Here is a 21,163-nt window from a genome sequence, read left to right on the forward strand (position 1 = left end):
TTTTTCATTAGGAAGAGACCATTTCTAAGCTTGTATTAATAGCAATAATAAAGGCTTTGTACCTACTTAAAAAAAGTTACATATTTTTTCTACTAGATCAATTATATTAGTTTTTTTTCAAACTGCAGGTGGGCTGTAAAATCAATTTAGTTTCTTATGATTAACTTCTTTTTTTTAAAAAAAGATTTTATTTATTTATGTTTAGAGAGAAGGGAAGGAAGGGAGAAAGAGAGGGAGAGAAACATCAATGTGTGATGGTTGCCTCTTGCACGCCCTCATCTGGGGACCTGGCCCACAACCCAGGCATGTGCCCTTACTAGGAATCAAACTGGTGACCTTTTGGTTCACAAACCAGCACTTAATCCACTGAGCCATGCCAGGCAGGGCCGGATATGATTAACATTTTAATAGATTGAATAAAATAGAATAGGGAATAATGGTGTATCATGTCTTGTATTTTATGAACACTTATGCTAGTTTATATGTGTGTATGTGTGTCTTCTGGGTCAAATACATTTCTCAAATTTTCAAAACACTGTTACAGATTATGCTTTTGAAGGAAGCATGTGTTTTATATTTTTTGCGACTCCATTATCATTAGAATGATGCTTTGTACAATATATATTTTCATTTTTTGTTCTACATATAATGATTTAATTTGGATATTATTTAATTCCAATGGCTTTATGAGATTGGGTAACGAAATGAGCACTAAGTATTACATCTTCATTTTGCATTTTTTCCAAGACAAATTTAACACATATGTGACCCTGAAAGTGCAGAATGTGAAGAGCACAACTGTAGCAGTTCGTGGCGATGAACCTTCCTGGGAACAAGATTTTATGTTGTAAGTACTTGACAGCAACAGCATACTTACAATGTTTGATGATAATCTTTCCAAGGTAAATACATTGGCTTAAACAACTACAGGCTCAAGATTTTGTGTACATATAAGAATTATAAAATATGTTAAATATTACAAAACATATTTTAATGTATATTAACTTTCTTTTTAAAAAGCTAGAGTTACCAGAGCAAGTGAAGTGTGTGGTAGGCAAAGTATATCCACAGTTTTGTTTTTTTGTGGATTTGTAATCTATTCTTAGAGACAAATTATGAATGTGAGTAAACTCCCAAATAATTTATGTATGTGAAAATCCTACCTAGCCAGTTTTTTCTAGTACTCAGAATTAGGATATGGTACAAATAGCATGATATTAAACATAAGCTTTCTTTGATTCTCAGAAGGCCCCTTGAAGGCATGTGGTTATGCATGTGAGAGACTGTGTGTCTGTACCTGAGTCATCTGCTTTGGAGGATGAATATTTCAGTGCCTGTAATCCTCTTGCTATTTGTAGTAAAATGTCCTACATTTACCTTGTTAATAAATGTTAGTACACATTAGTAGAATTTCTTACACATGACACAGCATTTAGTATATTACAAGTGTAAGTGCTGGCTTTTAAAAACTTGATTATTTCTTTTTTTCCTCTTTAAGTTTCAGGAATCTTTCCCCCTAATCTAGAAAAGGGGAGAGAAGTATAGAATATCATTTTGAAGGATGAGTGAATCACTTAGCTTCTCTGAGTGCCAGTTTTTATGTCTGTAAAGTTCTACCTTTCTTACAAGACTATGCTTGTTTTTTGGCAAGGTGAGCATGGGAAAATCAAATCAGAAAATATATGAAAATTGCTGTGTAATTTGAAATTGAAGTGAAATTGTTTTGCAAGTTTATGGTGCATCTCAGAGAGACATAGGGATGACTATTATTTTTATGTGGAAACATTCCAATTCTCCAGGCTTTTAATATGCTGCTTTTTATAGTACCATTTAGGAAACTTTATTATAATAGTTAAAGGATAAGATTGTGAGGGCTTGGGCTAAGACAATAGGAAAAGGGATACGGAGAAAAGTATGGCTTGAAGATGTTAAGTGGATAGAGCCAAGATTTGTCTTGGATGATGGGTGAATGATGTGCCACTCATTAGGATAGGAGATACTGTAAGATGAGTTACACAAAAGCTTATATTTGAGTCTCTTGCAAGACAGGTAGGAACTGAGGTAGAGAAGATAGAAACCTGAACCTGGCACTCAGGGAAGAAGTCCGAGTTGGATAAATATTTTGGTCAGTTGAAGCCATAGGCATAGATGAGAAAGCTTAGGGAAGCCAGTGTGTAGGGTGAGAATAGGGCCTGGGGTGGAGCCCAGAGAGCACCAGCATGTAAAGAGGGGACAAATGGAACTAGGAAGGCATAGACAGAGAGGTATAGGGAGATGAGATGGTAGTGTCCTGAAAGCTGAGGGTAAACTGGGCTTCAGGAAGAAACAGGCCAATGGTGTCAAATTTCTCCCTGGTTGCCTTTCTCTCAATATTCCCTTTCTTAGTTACAAGAGAAGGATACCACTTTTTTCTTTTCTAAAATTGAATTTATTGGGTGACATTGGTTAATAAAACTATATAGGTTTTAGGTTTATAATTCTATAATGCATCATTTGTATATTGTATTGTGTGTTCACCACCTGAAGTCAAGTCTCCTTTTATTACCGTGTATTCCCTCTTTACCTTCTACAACCTCCCCCCATGCACATTTCCCTCTGGTGATAACCATACTGTTGTCTCTGTTATGAGGTTTTGTTTTGTTTTTTTCACTTAATCCCTTCACCTTTTTCACCTAGCCTTTCAACCCCTCCCCTTTACAACTGTCAGTCTTTTCTGTGTATTTGTGAATCTGTTTCTACTTTGTTTGTTAGTTTATTTTGTTTATTGGATTCCACACATGAGTGAAATCATATGGTAAATACTCTTTCTCTGACTGGCTAATTTCACTTAGCATAATATTTGACAGGTCCATACATCCTGTCCTAAAAGGTAAGATTTCCTTCTTTCTTTATGGCCAAGTAGTTTTCCATTGTGCAAATGTACCACAACTTTTTTTTTAATGGAATCTTTTTTTAAAGATATTTATTTATTTATTTTTAGAGAGAGGGGAAGGGAAGGAGAAAGAAAAGGAGAGAAACATCAATTTGTGAGAGATACATAAACTGGTTGCCTCTCACATGCCCCCAACTGGGGACCTGGCCCACAACCCAGACACGCACCCTGGGAATTGAACTGGCAACCTTTTGGTTTGTAGGTGGGTGCTCAATCCACTGAGCCACTCCAGCCACCATAGCTTTTTTATTTACTCATCTCTTGATGGGCACTTGGGCCGCTTCCAGATCTTGGCTATTTATTATAAATAATGCTACAGTGAGCATAGAGGTTCATATATTCTTTTGAATCAGTATTTTGAGTTTCTTTGGATATATTTCTAGAAGTGTAATTGCTGGATCTAAGCCAGTTTCTTTTTTAATTTTTTGAGGTATCTCCATACTGCTTTTCACAGTAGCTGCACCAACCTGTATTCCCTCCAACAGTGCATGAGAATTCCCTTTTCTCCACATCCTCACCATCACTTATTTGTTGATTTATTGATGATAGGCATTCTGACAGGTGTGAGGTGATATTTTATTGTGGTTTCAATTTGTATTTCTCTAATGATTAGTGATGTTGATTGTGTATCTTTTCAGATGTCTATTGGCCATCTGTATGTCCTCTTTGGAGAAGTATATATGCAGATCCTTTGCCCATTTTTTTAAATTAGATAGTTTGTTTTCTTGGTTTTGAGTTTTATAAGTGCTTTATAAATTTTGGATGTTAACCCCTTCTCAGATGTATTATTATATGTCATCCCATTCAGTGGGTTGTCTTTTCATTTTGCTGGTGGTTCCATTTGCTGTGCAAAAAAACTTTTTAGTTTGATGTAGTCCCATTTGTTTATTTTTTCTTTTGTTTCCTTTGCCCGAGGAACATATATTGGAAAAAATGTCACCCCTTTTCATATCTCATCCTTTCAAGCAATCTCAATGTGGCTTCTTCTGTAGACCCTCGGTTATAAAACTTCTCTTCAGCTAGTCTTTGGGTGGTTATTTGGATTGAATGTTCTGTGTTTTAGTTGTGATTCCACTTTGGTCCTAGGAGGAGGTGAGTGTAATGTCTGTCTACTCTGCTGCCATCTTGGATCTCTGTTTCTTTCTTTTCACATATAGTGTGTGACATCATTTATAAACAGTTTATTTAAGTCTCTTAATATGTGCATATTGTATACAATTTTGTGGGCTAGGCAAATTCACAATATTAAGTGAACATGTCTTCCTTGCCCTTAAGATATGATTTAATCTTAGAAACGTTAAAGATAAATAATGTGAAATACCAAAATAAATATTAGATACTGCCACATAACTACATCAAGGAAAAGGAAAAAAGAGAAAGGGAGAGGAGAGACCAGAAATGGAGTTGCCAGCTGCCATAAGGACAGGGTAGGAGATAAAGAGTAGGAGCAGAAAGGTAGAGAAAGTAGCTAAAAAACTCATGTGTAAAAGAAAAGAGGGCAAAATTCATACAGAATTTTTATGTGTGAGCTTATCATAACACAGTTCTGGCTATGGTATGTAAACCTAGCAATCATACTTTCTTCCACCTTCCTTTTGGCTGGAATAATCACTTAGAGTTATAACTGTTCCCGGCATGTGAAACATGGTGATGTTCTGCAGCCTTTCATCAGCATTGCTAGCTTTAAAAATTTTTTATTTTTATTTTTTCTTTCTTATTTTTATTGTCGTTCAAGTACAGTTTTCTGCATTTTACCCCCACCCTCCCCACTACCCCAGCCCTCCCCGCCTCCCTTCCCCATTTCCACCCCTCTTTGTTGTTGTCCATATGTCCTTTATAATTGTTCCTGTAAACCCTTTTCCCCCACTATCCCCTCCCCTCTCCCTTCTGATTACTGTCAGCCTGTTCTCAATTTCAATGTCTTTGACTGTGCTTTGCTTGCTTGTTTGTTTTGTTGATTAGGTTCCTGTTAATGGTGAGATCATACAGTATTTGTCTTTCATTGCCGGGCTTATTTCACTTAGCATAATGCTCTCTAGTTCCATCCATGCTGTTGTAAAGAGTAGGAGCTCCTTCTTTCTTTTTGCTGCATAGAATTCCATTATGTAGATGTGCCAAAGTTTTTGATCCATTTATTTACTGATGGGCAGTTACTTGGGTTGCTTCCAGCACTTGGCTATTGTAAACTGTGCTGCTATGAACATTGGGGTGCATATGTTCATTGTTAGCTTTATTCTTGTATATTTATTTTCCGATATCCGATAGCACTTTTCTCTTTCAACCCTGCTATGATATGTGTGAATTTTCTTTTCTGTCTCCCACCTTGAGATTCTGTATGAATTATGCCCTCTTTTCTTTTACACATGAGTTTTATCAGCTACTTTCTCTACCTTTCTGCTCCTACTCTTTATCCTCCTATCCTGTCTTTGTGTCACCTGGCAACTCCATTGCAGGTCTCTCCTCTCTCTCTTTTTTCCTTTTCCCTGATACAGTATGTAGCAATATCTAATATTATTTTGATATTTCACATTATTTATCTTTAATATTTCTGAATCTTATTTCCAGAACTAAATCATATCTTAAGGGCTAGGAAGGCATGTTCACTTAATTTTGTGAATTTGCCCAGCTCACAGTCTTGTATACACATGTGCACATATACTGTTGACTGAGTTAATTAATAGAAGAAACTTCCCCAGAGCTCTGGGAATGAGGCATAAAAAGAATTCTTAGACTTCTCATGATTGTGCCTGCTAAGCAAACATAAATGAGAAAGGGGGTTTGTAGAAGGTATCCTCATTGTTTCAGGCTTACTCCCCAGAGTTCTCTGAAGATCATGTTTTCCTTTTTATCTGTCCAGGTCAAGCTGTTAAAGACCTCTGGCTATTTATACTATCCGTGGGCTTGAGATGCTATTTAGGAGTTGCATTGGGATTAAGTATGCATCCCCAAGTTGTTTTTTTTTACAGATTCAAAAGGTATGAGTTATTACATATATTTTTCAAGGCTAATCAATTAATCAGGCTATGTTAAACTGTGACAGAATGCTTAGTTTTCCTGCTGTGAACATCGAAACTTAGTGACTGGGTTTAATTATCTGCTTTGTGGCTTTGCACAGCTTTCCAGAAAGCTTGGAAGCTTTTAGAAACAGGAACTGGATCCTGTATTGTGTGTGTCTTCCCCACAGTACTAAGCCATATGAATGCTCTCAGGAAATATTAAGGGATGAACAAATAAGCTCATTATTGCATTCTGTGTTTTGTTGTATTTATATGAAAGGGGCAAATTTTCTTTGCGTCACTCATTTTCAACACACTTGCTATGAATTCTATGGCAATAATACCACATTCCAAAGTTGTGACTCTGAGAACATTTATCTTAATAGTACAGCAGGGAAGCCAAGCTTTTCTCTGAAGTGTTAACTTGAAACTTCTACATGTGATTAAAAGCTGTTGTTTTCCTGAGAATACCTTTCTATTTTTTCTGCTGGAATTGGTCTTTACTCATCTTTCTTGCATTTCCTCTCAAATAGACTTGTGTTTCAGTAAGAGCTTTCTGGAGAAAGTTTTTAGTACTAACCTAAGTGTTTGTCTGTTTTGCCTTAAGACTATGATTAAGTTTGAGTTAGCCCTTCCAAGCTGATATTCCACGATTGACATTGTGTTTTGACATTGTATAATATTGTGTTTTGCTTAGTGGTTATTTGGCTCTTGGCAGAATGATTTCTTTTCAAAATTTTCCTAGTTATTATTGCAGGAATATCATTGTGTTTATCATTATCCTGTGATAATCATTTTTTTTAAGTGACAGTGCCTACTTTAACAGATAATAACTAATGGGCTCTCTGCGGGCTACCTGGTGTGAACTGGTACACTCTAGTGTCCCTTACCTGCCTCTGACTACCTGTTCCCATCAAACTTAGATGTTCTTAGGGGTCTGCTTACTTCTGCGTAGACTCCATTCCAATTCCATTCCATAAATCTTGGGAAGAAGTGTTGCTTTTTTTCTAAAGGTCCTCTGTATACAGTCTATAGGTATAAATTATGGGCTATGTTAGTATTAACAAAAAAAACATGTAAGACTATTGCCTAAGAGTGAAGCCTGTAGGAGGGCAGCCCTCATAGTAAAGCCCTTACTGCTTGGCTTCACTTTTTTTTTTTTTTAAAGAAACTGTGTTAATGTAATCATGATTAAACTTCAAAGTAGAGGGGACAGATTGACAAAGGCATTTTTCTATGGATACCTTACATAGGTTTCTAGGAACCCAAACTATGGTTTCAGCATTCTGGGGTATTGTGATTTTCCCTGATGACAGAATTCTGGTGATAAAGTATTTCAGGGTTAGCAAAACAGGAGATGTTGCTGTTTCCTTCATATCATCTGTCTTTCTTTAAAGGACTTTCTTCTTTCCTTTAGTGAGATTAGTCGCCTGGACCTGGGTCTGAGTGTGGAGGTGTGGAACAAAGGACTGATCTGGGACACCATGGTGGGGACCGTGTGGATTGCACTGAAGACTATTCGACAGTCAGATGAGGTCAGTCCTTGTACTGCCCACTTGTAGGTATGATTGCAGCTCTTGTTTCTGCACACTCTAGCTTCATTCAGCTAATATTCATCCATATATCTCAGATTGCTCTGACTGCTTGCTAATTAGAGGCCATGCAACCAGCTTATTCCTACATTACCCAAAGGTTTAGGGGATTTTATTTAGGTCTGGTCTTCCCTCTGCCCTGATTGAACTCAGAGGTGCTAGAATACTTTTTAGATTTAGCAGGTAAGACAGCTCTTCTTAGTACTGTGTGTGTGTGTTAGATTGATCTAGGGTACCTATGGTTTCTACCTTTCCCACCCAAGATATTTTCTTAGAAGGAGCCCAGTTAAACTTTCTCAGCTATTTGGCTGGGTCCTGTTCTCTGCTTTTTTCTCTTTGGATTACCAATCCCCAGGGAACCGGTTTCAATCTTCCTTCTTCTACAAGTAACCCTAACAGAGTTTAAGGAACTACAAGGCTTGGCAATTGGGATTCACATGGTCTCTGTACATTATTTTCAAGACTGAACTCCCATTCTACTTTCACAGACTATAACTCAGCATAATTTCCCCATAGACACTCACTTTTAGCCTGGAGAGAATCTATAGTGTTCCTGTTTGACTTTTACATGGGCTATGAGTTTTCTCTGGGAGTGAGGATGGTGAAAATGTGCCTCTCCTTTCTAATTTTCTTTTAGTTCTGGCAAAGTCTCTATTCCCCCAGGCAAATGGGCAGTTCATTTTCATTGTGGCCCTAGTTCAAGTCTACTTAAGTAACAATGTTCATAGCTCTTTAATGATTAGGAATAGCAGCACACAAAGTGACACAGTTATTAAGAACTGCACAGCTCAAGAGGTAACTGATCGATGTATCTCTCACACACAGATGTTTCTCTCCCTCTCTTTCTCCCTCCCTCCCCCTTAAAAATAAACACAATCTTAAAAAAAAAAAAGATTGCTCAGATGAAATATTGGTCCATGGAGGTGCTTGGTTTTTCTGTTTGGTACTTCAGAAATTCTGTCCTCAGTGGGCTTGCAAAGAGCTGCTCTCTCTCCAAAAAGGGATAACAGAAGCCCCATGTAGCAGAGGCAGGTGGGGACAGTATTGTGTTTGTCTCATTAGGATGTGAGTGGCTCTCAGAAGCTCTCCAGCAAGTACATTCAGAGGAAAACACCTGGCTCTTCAACCAAGAGGGAAGTCGGGGGGAAAAAGGAAAGTGTAATCTTAGATCTTTCTTTTCCAGGAAGGGCCTGGGGAGTGGTCCACATTGGAAGCAGAGACATTAATGAAAGACGATGAGATCTGTGGAACTAAAAACCCAACTCCTCATAAAATTTTGCTTGATACAAGATTTGAATTGCCTTTTGGTGAGTCTATTTAATTAGATTTGTAATGCCATTTAACACTTTTTGCCATATTGTTTGGAATAGTTGGCTGGTTGTTTCATTGCTATATCTTTTGTCTTATCATCCTTTGATAAGACTCCCTTTGAGGACATTCTCTCTTTCGCCTCTATAATGCCTATCCTGGGGATGGTGCAGAGTAGCCACTGGAATGGTGCTAATTAAAGAATCCACAATAAAAGCATTCTCTTTGAGTTATTGTATCCTCTCTGACTGTTTAATATAATGACTTATGAAATACCTACTCATTAGAGAACATCAATAATTTATTCTTTTGATAATATCTTAACATTTATTGTCTTGAAGCAAATATATACCTACAATCAGCCAATTTAAAAAATGAAGTAGCACTAACAAATAGAATAGTAATTTAAAAGGTAATTTTTAAAAAATCACAAAAATACAGGCTCTGGTAAAAGTTCAAATAGTGTGGAAATGTACATGGAGAAGTTGTTTCTCTTCCTGCTTCCTTCCACCTCCTTTGCATTTCCTGCAGTGGTTAAAGAGGTAAACCACTATTAACTTTCTTGTGTCTTAGTTTAGATACAAAAAATTTCTAGAAATATTATTTTGACAAAATTTGGACCATACTCTATATACTATATATAATGAAACAGTCATACATCACATAATGACATTTCAGTCCATGACAGCCCTCATATATGATGGTGGTATACTATATAGCTTAGGCTGTAGTAGGCTACATCATCTAGGTTTGTGTAAATACACTCTATGATGTTCACAATATGACAAAATTGCCTACTGATGCATTTCTCCAAAAGTACCTTGTTTTTCAGCTGTGCATGACTGTATATAGTGTTGTATAAACTACAAAAGCACATTGTCTTGGATATCATCCATGTTTTACTTTAAGGCCTATCTTGCTGATCTGAACAGCTGTCTATATGATAAATTTTCTAAGCAATCCTTTATTAATTGACATGTAGGTTTCTAGTTTTTTTTTTTATATTACATAACTACTGTAATATCAGCTTTGTACACCTGTGCCCATTTGTAAGTCTAGGATAAAGTTCTTTTTTTTAAAATTATATTTTATTGATTATGCTATTACAGTTGTCCCATTTCCCTCCTTCTCTCCCCTCTGCCCTGTACCCCCTCTCCCACCCACGTTTCCCCCCTTTAGTTCATGTCCATGTGTCATACTTATGAGTTCTTTAGCTTCTACTTTTCCTGTACTATTCTTACCCTCTCCCTATTTATTTTCAACCTACATTCTATGCTACTTATTCTCTATACCTTTTCCCCCTCTCTCCTCCTCCCACCCCCCTGCTGCTAACCCTCCATGTGATCTCCATTTCTGTGGTTCTGTTCCTGTTCTACTTGTTTACTTAGTTTCTTTTGGTTTTACTTTAGGTGTGGTTGTTAATAATTGTGAGTTTGCTGTCCTTTCACTATACATGTCTTTTCTTTATCTTCTTTTCTTAGATAAGTCCCTTTAGCATTTCATAAAATAAGGGCTTGGTGATGATGAACTCCTTTAACTTGACCTTATCTGAAAAGCACTTTATCTGCCCTTCCATTCTAAATGAGAGCTTTGCTGGATAGAGCAATCTGGGATGTAGGTCCTTGTCTTTCATGACTTGGAATGTTTCTTTCCAGCCCCTTCTTGCCTGTAAGGTCTCTTTGGAGAAATCAGCTGACAGTCTGATGGGAACTCCTTTGTAGGTTACTGTCCCCTTATCTCTTGCTGCTTCTAGGATTCTCTCCTTCATTTTTACCTTGGCTAATGTAATTATGATGTGCCTTGGTGTGTTTCTTCTTGGGTCCAACTTCTTTGGGGCTCTCTGAGCTTCCTGGATTTCCTGGAAGTCTATTTCCTTTGCCAGAATGGGGAAGTTCTCCTTTATTATTTGTTCAAATACGTGCTCAATTTGTTGCTTTTTCCCCTTCCCCATTCTGGTACCCCCTATAATTCGGATGTTGGAACATTTAAAGGTGTCCTGGATGCTCTTAAGCTTTTCCTTGATTTTTTTGAATTCTTATTTCATCATGCTTTCCTGCTTGGTTGATTCTATCTTCCTTCTGGTTCACTGTATTGTTTTGAGACTCAGATTCCTTCCTTTCACTATTGGCTCTCCTCCGCGTATCTTCCTGCATCTCTTTTATGGTAACCTGCATCCTTTCATCTAAATTGCACCCAAAATCAACCAATTCCGTGAGCTTTCTGATCACCAGTGTTTTGAACTGCGCATCTGATAGATTGGCTATTTCTTGGTCACTCAAAAGGATGAGTTCTGGGGCACTGATTTGTTCTTCTATTTGAGCCATCTCTCTCTCTCTCTCTCTCTCTTTTTTTTTTTTGTCTGGTCACTCCTGTTACGGTGGGGGGCGGAGCCTTAAGTGTTCACCAGGGCTGGGCACCCCAGTCGCTAAATTGTGACGTTACATGTGGGGGGTGGGGGGGCAGGGAGCGGGGACGGGAGGGAACAATGGCGGTAGTTCTGTTCTCCTGGGATCTCAGACCCTTCTCTGGGATCCTGGGCTGCGAGCTCTGCCCTGGTCCACAATCGTTGCCTCACTGGGTCCGCCAGCCGCAGCTTGCGTACTCAGGGATCACTGCTGTGTTCTTGCACCCCGGAAGCTGTTGCACGTATTTCGCGCCAAATTTTCCCCAACCTCCGTGCGCCGCCAACCCGCACTAGCCCCGCGCCCACCCGGTTCGTCTTCTCCTACCAGTCTGGATGTACGGGTCTACTTCAACTTCTTGGCTGCCCGACTTCCATTCAGATAAATCCTCTATCAGTTCTGAGTGTTATTCTATCTGTAAATTATTGTTGTTCTAATCTTGGTTGTGCGAGGAGGTACGTTGCGTCCACCTATTCCTCCATCTTGCCGGACGTCTCTAGGATAAAGTTCTTAAAGTAGAATTTAAGGTGTGGGTCAGACGGTATATGCACTATTACTTTTCATAGTTCTGCCAAGTTACTTTTCAGAAAGATGGTACCATTTTATATTCTTACCTACTATGTCTGAGGTGTCTCGCTTCTGCACATCTTTACCAACATTTTGTATTACAGTTTTAATATTTTTGTCTAATTGATTTATATGACATCTTGTTTTAATTTAATTTAGTTTAATTTTAATTTTGACTGTTCACACTAATGATATTCATTATAATTTTGTTATTACTGCTGTTTATGGTTTCAGTTGTACCTTATATGTTGTACCTTATGATGATTTCAGCAAAAGTGGCATGATTTTCTAATAAGCTCAGACATAACTAAGCTCAGAACAACTATTACTTCAGAAAAATAGAAAGGAAGACGCTCCTGTGTGTCTGTACGCTGAGTTGTAGGGGAAGGGAAAAGTATTTGAAGTTCTTGCTAATGGCTTAGTTGCTTGTATTCTTAGTGCTGTGGTCTTGGCTGAACTGGCCTGGAATAGAGTTTCTCTCTTGGTGAATTGGGAGGGGAACGGATGGAGATGAGTCTTGGTTTTACTACTACAGAAATTAGTTGTTTTAAAGTTTTGGTAGGTTTTCTTGAGTAAATGTTTCTTCATTTGCTGTATGCTCTGAGGACTATTTCCAGAGACTTTAAATGTGTTTTATATATTAACACCCCCATCCCACAGAGTTTTGTTAGGGTGTGGCTCTGTGGAGCTCATGCTAGAAGTCTGTCATTCCATCCCTTATTACATTGTGAACAAACATTCCTTTCAACACTGTGTCACTTTTATTGTCATGGGTAACCATACACATTTCTATATAGATTTTGAGTTTCATGAGGGTACTTGCATAATTTATTTTGGTATCTCTAGTGTTTGCTTGGCACATAATAGGTGCCTAAAAAAATTTTTTTTTGAATAATTGTTAAGGTAAAATCTCAGATAAGTGAAGTCTGTCTTTGATACTAGTTAATGTGAGTGTGCTAAGCTTTTGCCTCTGTGATAACCACAGAGGGTTAGGTGGTGAGGGTATGGGCAAAAAGGTTGAGGGGATTAAGAGGTACAAACATATAAATAAATGTAAAGTACAGCATGGGGAATATTAATATCAATAATATCACAATAACTTCATATGGTGACAGATGGATAGTGGATTTTTTGTGGCTATCACTTTGTAAGGTATATATATGTGAAATCTCACTATTTTCTACACCTGAAACTAATATAATATTGTGTATCAATTGTACTTTAATTCTGAATAGCTTTACATTTAGAATAAAAATTAGACATGGAGCCAAAAAGTAAAAATTAAAAAAAAACTTAATAAAGTGTCCTGTTATTGGCAAAGGAAATTTTTTTTATAAATTGGAATCCTGTAAATATTCTATTCAATTACATAGCATCTTTAAAAAACAGTAACTTGTAATTTTTTTATTGTGTTGAAAGGTCAGAAAATATATAGGTATGTAAAATATATAGGTATATGAAAAGGACAAGAGTTTCTTAAAACCTCACAAACTGGAGATATTTTTTACATGTTGTTATGTTTCCTCCTGTTTTTTTTATGCACATTTACTGTTTTTCTTATAAAATGGTATGGTATATTACATTTTAATCTGTTGTATTCAGTAAAGTTATAATATAAATGCTATATAAAATGTTATTTTTCCATAATATTTTCTCCAGTTTATTTGATTTTATTGTGACTGTACAATAATAATAAATGTAAATAATACCATTATAAATAATATGGCAATAAATATTCTTTTTTTACTTTTTAATTATATTTTATTGATTATGTTATTATGGTTGTCCCAATTTTTCCCCCTTTATCCCCTCCACCCTACCCCTGACCCTCTACCATCTCCCTCTTAGTTCATATCCATGAGTTGTACATATAAGTTGTTTGGCTTCTCCATTTCCTTTACTATTCTTAACCTCCCCCTATCCATTTTATGCCTACCAATTATCTTCTTATTCCCTGTACCTTTTCCTCCCATTATCCCCCTCCCTTTCCCCACTGATAACCCTCCATTTCTGTGATTCTCTTCCTGCTCTAGTTGTTTTCTCAGCTTTTGTTTTTTGTTTTTTAGGTTCAGTTGTTGATAGTTATGACTTTGTTGTCATTTTATTATTCATAGTTTTTTTTATCTTCTTCTATTTCTTAGATAAGTCCCTTTAACATTTCATTTAATAAGGACTCGGTGATGATGAATTCCTTTAACTTTACCTTACCTGGGAAGCACTTTATCTGCCCTCCCATTCTAAATGATAGCTTTGGCTAGAGAGAATAATCTTGGATGTAGGTCCTTGCTTTTCATGACTTTGAATACTTCTTTCCAACCCCTTCTTGCCTGTAAGGTTTCTTTTGAGAAATCAGCTGATAGTCTTATCGGAACTGCTTTGTAGGTAACTCTCTAGTTTCCTCTTGCTGCTTTTAAGATTGTCTCCTTGTTTTTGATCTTGGGTAACTTAATTACGATGTGTCTTGGTGTGTTCCTCCTTGGGTCCAATTCCTTTGGGACTCTCTGAGTTTCCTGGACTTCCTGGAAGTCTATTTCCTTTGCCAGAGTGGGGAAATTTTCCTTCATTATTTGTTCAAATAAGTTGTCAATTTCTTGCTCTTCCTCTTCTCCTTCTGGCACTCCTATGATTTGGGTGTTGGAACATTTAAAGTCCCAGAGGTTCCTAAGCCTCTCCTCCTTTTTTTGAATCCTTATTTCTTCATTCTGTTACAGTTGAATGCTAATTTCTTCCTTCTGTTCCAAATCGTTGATTTGAGTCCCAGTTTCCTGCCCTTTACTGTTGGTTCCCTGTATATTTTTCTTTATTTCATTTAGTGTAGCCTTTACTTCTTCCTTTATGTTATGTCCATGTTCAGTAAATTCTGTGAGCATCCTGATTATCCATGTTTTCAACCAAATGTTTTGGGTATGTACCCAGAGGTGAAATTGCTAGATTATATGGTAATTCTGTTTTTAATTTTTTAAGAATTGCCATACTGACACTCTTTTTCATAGTGGCTGTACCATTTTATAGTCCCTTCAACAGTATACAAGGTTTCCAGTTTTTTATATCTCATCAATACTTGTTATTTTCTTTCTTTAAAAATAGGATAGTTGCTATCCTAGTAGGTGTGAAGTAGTATAACATTGTAGTTTTTATTTCCCTAATGATCAGTGATGTTGAACATGTTTTTTATGTGCTTCTTGGCCATTTGCATATCTTCTTTGGAGAAATGTCTGTCAAGTCCTTCGCCCATTTTTTAATTGGGTGGTGGTGTTGTGGTGGTGGTTGTTTTTTAGTTCTAGGAGTTCCTTGTGTATTTTGGGTATTAATCTCTTAGGAGATGTATGATTTGCAAGTATTTTCTTCCATTCTGTTGGTTACCTTTTTATTCTATTAATGTTGTCTTTTTTCTCCTTAGATTTTATTTATTTATTTTTAGACAGAGGGAGAAGGGGGGAGAAAAAGAGGGAGAGAAACATCAATGTGTGGTTGCCCCTCATGTGCCCCCTACTGGAGACCTGGCCCACAACCCAGGCATGTGCCCTGACTGGGAATTGAACTGGTGACCCTGTGGTTCACAGGCCAGAATTCAATCAACTGAACCATACCAGTCAGGGCCTATTGATAGTCTTTTGATCAGAATATTTTTTGATTGTCATAAAGTCCAATTTGTCTATTTTTTCTTTTGTTGCCTGTGCTTTTGCTGTCCTATCCAAGAAATTTCCAAATTCATTGTCATGCAGCTTTTGCCCCATTTTATAAGAGCAGTTTTATAGTCTTAGGTTTTGATCCATTTTGAGTTAATTTTTTATGTGGTGTTAAGTAAGGGTCTAACTTTATTCTTTTTCATACAGATATTCAGTTTTCCTAGTACCATTTGTTGAAAAGACATTTCCCCATTGAATATCCCCTTGAGAAAAAATCATTTGACCATACACATGAAGGTTTATTTCTTGGCTTTCTAGGCTATTGATCTATAAACCTGTTTTTATGTGAGTACCACACTGTTTTGGTTACTGTAGCTTTGTAGTAAGTTTTGAAATTAGGAACTGTGAGTCTTCTAGCTTTGTTCTTTTCAAGATTATTTTGGCTGTTTGGGATCTGTTGAAATTCCCTATTAATTTTAAGATGGCGTTTATATTTCTGCAAAAAAAAAACAAACAAACCATCATTAGGGTTTTGATAGCGATCACACTGAATCTGTAGATCACTTTGGGTAGTGTTGACAACTTAACAATATTAAGTATTCTGATCCAGAGGGAATAATAGACATTATTTAGGTTTTTGTAAAGATTAAAGAAAATGTTCATAGCCTCCAGCTGGTGTGGCTCAGTGGATTGAATTCTGGCCTGCAAGCTAAAGTGTTGCCAGTTCGATTCCCAGTCAGGGCACATGCCTGGGTTGTGGGCCAGGTCCCCAGTAGGAGGTGTATGAGAGGCAACCACACATTGATGTTTCTCTCCCTCTCTTTCTCCTCCCTTTCCCTCTGTCTAAAAATAAATAAATAAAATTTTTAAATAAATAAGATAATGTTCATAGCAAGAATGAAGCCACCAGTAAAATTAGTCCATTGCTGTCACCCCTCTAATTTTGATCATTTGATTGAACAAAGTATTGTTAACTCAAGATTAAATTATTAGCCAGGCAGTGAAAGACAAATAACATATGATCTCACCTATAAGTGGAACCTTATCAACAAAACAAGCAAGCAAAATATAACCAGAGATATTGAAATAAAGAACAAACTGACAGTATCTAGAGGGGTTGGGGGAGAGGGATAATGGGGGAAAATAGGGGAAGGTCTATCAAGGAACATGTATGAAGGACACATGGACAAAGCCAAAGAGGGTAGGTTTGAGGGAGGTGGGGATGGGTGGGGCGGGTAGCTGTGGTAGGGTGAAAATAGAGACAACTGTACTTGAACAACAATAAAAATAAATAAATTATTAACCTGGTAATGTGTTCTTTTGTTTTTCATGGTAGATATTCCAGAGGAGGAAGCCAGATATTGGACCTACAAATTGGAGCAAATCAATGCCTTGGAAGCTGACAATGAGGTAGGAAGTGCCTGATTTTCAATATAGAGAGATAGGGAAAAATCTCTTTATAGGACACTTGTTTTCAACAGAGGGGCTTGTTAGCATGTTGAAGAATGAAAGAATTAAAACAGTGTTAAAGGAAAAAGGCAGTGGGAAGATTTCCTGACATTTCATTGGAAGGCTTTTTGTGCGGCACTTCCTGTTCTTCTCATTGTTCCCCAGAGGTGGCTGACTTGGCACTAGTCTAGCTCTAGTTTGCTGGGCAAGGAGCTTATAGTAGAGCAACTGTCCTCTGGTTATACGAATGAACAAAAGGCATTTCTTCTGCTTGTTCCCAGATTTTTGGATATATAACTATTTTTATGCTCTTTTAAGGGATGTTTAGACTATTGCATTGAATGGTCCTGCTGCCCTAACTTATCTCTAGAAAGGGGCCTGGTGAATAGAAGATAACACCACTCAATCTGGGCAATAAGAAATGGGGGATGTTTTTGATAAGGTTGTGGAGGGAAAAGATAAGTTATTTTACTTTTGGACATGATGGGAGCTATTACACAATTGGTCTGATTATAAGGTAAAATTGGATTCCCAGAGGATATTATGATGGAGATGTCTAGTAGGCAACTTCATGAAAGAATCTGAAGCTCAGGGTTGGATAGGATTTTCTTAGATAAGTCTCTTTAACATTTCATAAAATAAGGGCTTGGTGATGATGAACTCCTTTCACTTGACTTTATCTGAGAAGCACTTTATCTGCCCTTCCATTCTAAATGAAAGCTTTTCTGGATAGAGCAATCTTGGATGTAGGTCTTTGTCTCTCATGACTTGGAATACTTCTTTCCATCCCCTTCTTGCCTGTAAGGTCTCTTTTGAGAAATCAGTCTACAGTCTGATGGGAACTCCTTTGTAGTTTACTGTCTTCTTATCTCTTGCTGCTTCTAGGATTCTCTCCTTCATTTTTACCTTGGCTAATATAATTATGATGTGTCTTGGTGTGTTCCTCCTTGGGTCCAACTTCTTTGGGACTCTGAGCTTCCTGGACTTCTTGGAAGTCAATTTCCTTTGCCAGAATGGGGAAGTTCTCCTTTATTATTTGTTTAAATAACTTTTCCACTCGTTGCTCTTCCTCTTCTCCTTCTGGTACCCATGTAATTCAGATGTTGGAACGTATAAAGATGTCCTGGAGGTTCCTAAGCTTCTCTTCATTTTTTTGAATTCATATTTCTCCATTCTTTTCTGTTTGGTTGTTTCTTTCTTCCTTCTTGTCCACTCTATTGTTTTGAGTCCCAGCTTCCTTCCCATCACTATTGGTTCCCTGTGCATTTTCCTTTATTTCTCTTATTGTAGCTTGCATTTGTTCATCTAATTTGCGACCAAAATCAACCAATTTTGTGAGCTTCCTGATCACCAGTGTTTTGAACTGTGCATCTGATAGGTTGGTTATCTCTCGCTTGCTTAAAAGGATGGGTTCTGGGGCTTTTATTTGTTCTTCTGTTTGAACCATATCTCTCCCTCTCTCCCTCTCTCTCTCTTTTTTTGGTCTGGTTATGCCTGTTACAGTAAGGGGTGGAGCCTTAGGTGTTCACCAGGTTGGGGCATCCCAGTTGCTGGGTTGTGATGTTGTATGTGGGGGCAGGGTTGAGAGGGAACAATGGTGCTTGCTCTGTTCTCCGTGGGACCTCAGTCCCTTCTGCTGCTTCCCCTGAACAAACTGGGCCCCTGTGGTGCCAATTCCTGTGTGGGTGGGCTTGTACATGCTGTGGGACCCTCCAAGAACCTCTCCTGTGAGGCTGGGTGTCTCTCCATGTGCCTCAACTCCCACAGGTGTCCTGAATCAGTGTTCTGAGGCTCTATTTCCCAGTGCTGTGATCCTGGGTTGCTCTCACTGCCCAGCTCTACAATTGCCTCCTCACTGGGTCTGCCGGTTGCCACCCCTTGGTCAGGGTCTGCCAGCTGCTGCTTGAGCACTCAGGGTCCACCCACTGCGGTCTTGCATGCCCCGGATTCCTTACCTTACACATCCGGTCCCAACTCTCTCTGCTCTCTGCACCGCGACCCAAGCCTGGCTGCCCGACTCCACCCATCCTACTGGTCTGGATGAACGGGTGTATTTCAACTTCTTGGTGTCCGACTTCCATTCAGGTCAATTTTCTGTCAGTTCTGGATGTTATTCTGTTTGTAAATTGTTGTTGTCCCGATCTTGGTTGTACGTGGAGGCACAGTGCGTCCACCTACGCCTCCATCTTGGCCAGAATTCCTGCAGAAATTCTTGATGATGTCAAATGTTACTGAGAACAAAGAAGATGGGTAATGAAATGGAGTCATTAAATTGGCAATTAATGACCAGTATCCTTAGATTAGTGTGGGACACCAAAATGCAATGGTCTGAGGAGAGCTTTAGTTTCCCAAGGCTGCCGTAATGAAGTACTACAAACTGGGTATCTCAGAGCAACAGAAATTTTTTCTCTGGAGGCTAGAACTTTTAAATCAAGGTGTTGGCAGGGCCAGTTTATTCTGGAGTCTCTGAGGAAGAAATTGCCCCATGCCTCCTGGTTACAGGTGGTTCCCACCAGTCCTTCCTGTTTCTTGGCTTGTAGACACATCATTCTAGTCTCTGTTTCCATTATCACATGCTTCCCTGTGTGTGTCTCTCTGTCCTCACAGTAATCTTACCTGCTCTTTCTGTATCTGTGTCCAAATTTCCATTCATCTTGTAAGGACACCAGTCATTGGATTAATCTGATTACATCTGCAGGGAGATCATATTCACAAGTACTGGGGATCAGGCTTCAACATATTTTTTTGAGGGTTACAATTCAACCCACATGGAGTTACATCAAAAGTGAAGAACTGGAGTTTGGGACAACCACAACTACTCTTTTCAGGAATTTTCCTTATCTTACCTAAATCCTAACTGGGCTGTCTATTATTAAGCTGCATAACTCTTTTCATGCCCTGTTTGTCCTCTCCCCTTGATGAATGCTAAAATGCACCCTGTCCTTTCATCCACTTTACCTTTTTTGGTTTTGTTTTCCCAAAGCTCTGCTGTGGAGTAGTATACAGCCTCTCAATCTCCCGTTTTCTTTGTTTTCCTCGTAAAGAAACACATTGAACTTTCCTGTGTCACTACAAAAGCAGATGAAGGGATTAAAACAATAAAAAAGCCAAATGTAATTTATGCAAACATTGCAGAATTTTACAAGTTCTAAAAATAAGAGTTCTTAGACTGTGGTTCTTAATTCCCTCTGAGATTTTCACTGTTTCTATTTTAGGATATAGAGCTCATTAAGTTTTTTTTTCCTACATCACCTTTAAAAAAATTGTTTATTGAAATATAGTTTACATATTTTACAGTTTATGTGTATACTTAAAGTATACAATTCAGTGGCTTTTAGTATGTTCACAGAATTGTACATCCATTGTAATTAATTTTAGAGCATTTTCATTACCCCATAATGAAACCCTGTGCTGTTAGCTATTGCAACCTAATTCCCTCATCCTCCTCAGTCCTAGGCAACCACTAATCTACTTTCTGTCTCTATACAATTTGCTTATTCTAGATGTTTTATATAAATGGAATTATATAACATGTGTTCCTTTGTGACTGTCTTCTTTCACTCAGTATAATATATTCAAAGTTTCTTCTATGTTGTAGCATGTTCAGTACTCCATTCTTTTTTACTGCCAAATAATATTCCATTTGTAGTTATACTACATTTTATTTATTCATTTGCCAGTTGATGATGGACAACTGGGTTGTTTTCGTTTTTTAACTATTATGGGTAATGCTGCTATGAACATTCCATAAAAGTTTGTGTTTGGACATAGGTTTTCAATACTCTTGGATATATATCTGGGAATGTACTCACTGGATCAGATGGTAGTATGTTTAAGTATTTTAGAAACTGCCAGACTGTTTTCCAAAGTGGCTGTACCAATATATATTCCCACTAACAGTGTAAAGGGTTCCAATTTTTCCATATCCTTGCTAACACTTGTTATCTATATTTTTGATTATAGCCATCCCAGTGGGTGTGAAGTGGTATTTCACTGTGGTTGTCACTTTGTTTAAAAAATTTATTATTGGAATTTTTGAACATGCAAAATATATAGAATTACTCTGTCTTCTTTGCTGGAGTATTTTGAAAGCAATCCCAGATGTCATCTTGTCTCACCCATAAATACATAAATACATTAATATACACCTTTAGCAGATAATTTCTTTAAAAAACCCACAATGCCTTTAACACATTGAACTTAACAGTAATTTCTTAATATTATGTAATATTTAGTCTGAGTTCAAATTTCCTTTATTATCTCAAAGATGTCTTGTCATTGTTGATTT

At 37.7% G+C, this 21,163-nt stretch overlaps 1 protein-coding gene across 5 annotated transcripts in view; it reads left to right on the forward strand.

The window, feature by feature from the left end:
• The window catches only part of UNC13B (unc-13 homolog B), a 205,218-nt gene that overhangs the window by 36,556 nt on the left and 147,499 nt on the right, over positions 1–21,163 (forward strand). For all 5 annotated transcript variants that reach the window (XM_045840120.1, XM_045840121.1, XM_045840122.1 and 2 more), the window contains exons 3-6: positions 748–847; positions 7,346–7,463; positions 8,704–8,827; positions 16,763–16,836. In XM_045840120.1, coding sequence (XP_045696076.1) covers positions 748–847; positions 7,346–7,463; positions 8,704–8,827; positions 16,763–16,836 — 416 coding nt within the window. The remainder of the gene's footprint in view (positions 1–747; positions 848–7,345; positions 7,464–8,703; positions 8,828–16,762; positions 16,837–21,163) is intronic.

This window comes from Phyllostomus hastatus, unplaced genomic scaffold (genome assembly GCF_019186645.2).
Source record: "Phyllostomus hastatus isolate PE091 unplaced genomic scaffold, TTU_PhHast_1.1 phas_contig_34, whole genome shotgun sequence".
NCBI classification, from domain to species: Eukaryota; Metazoa; Chordata; class Mammalia; order Chiroptera; family Phyllostomidae; genus Phyllostomus; species Phyllostomus hastatus.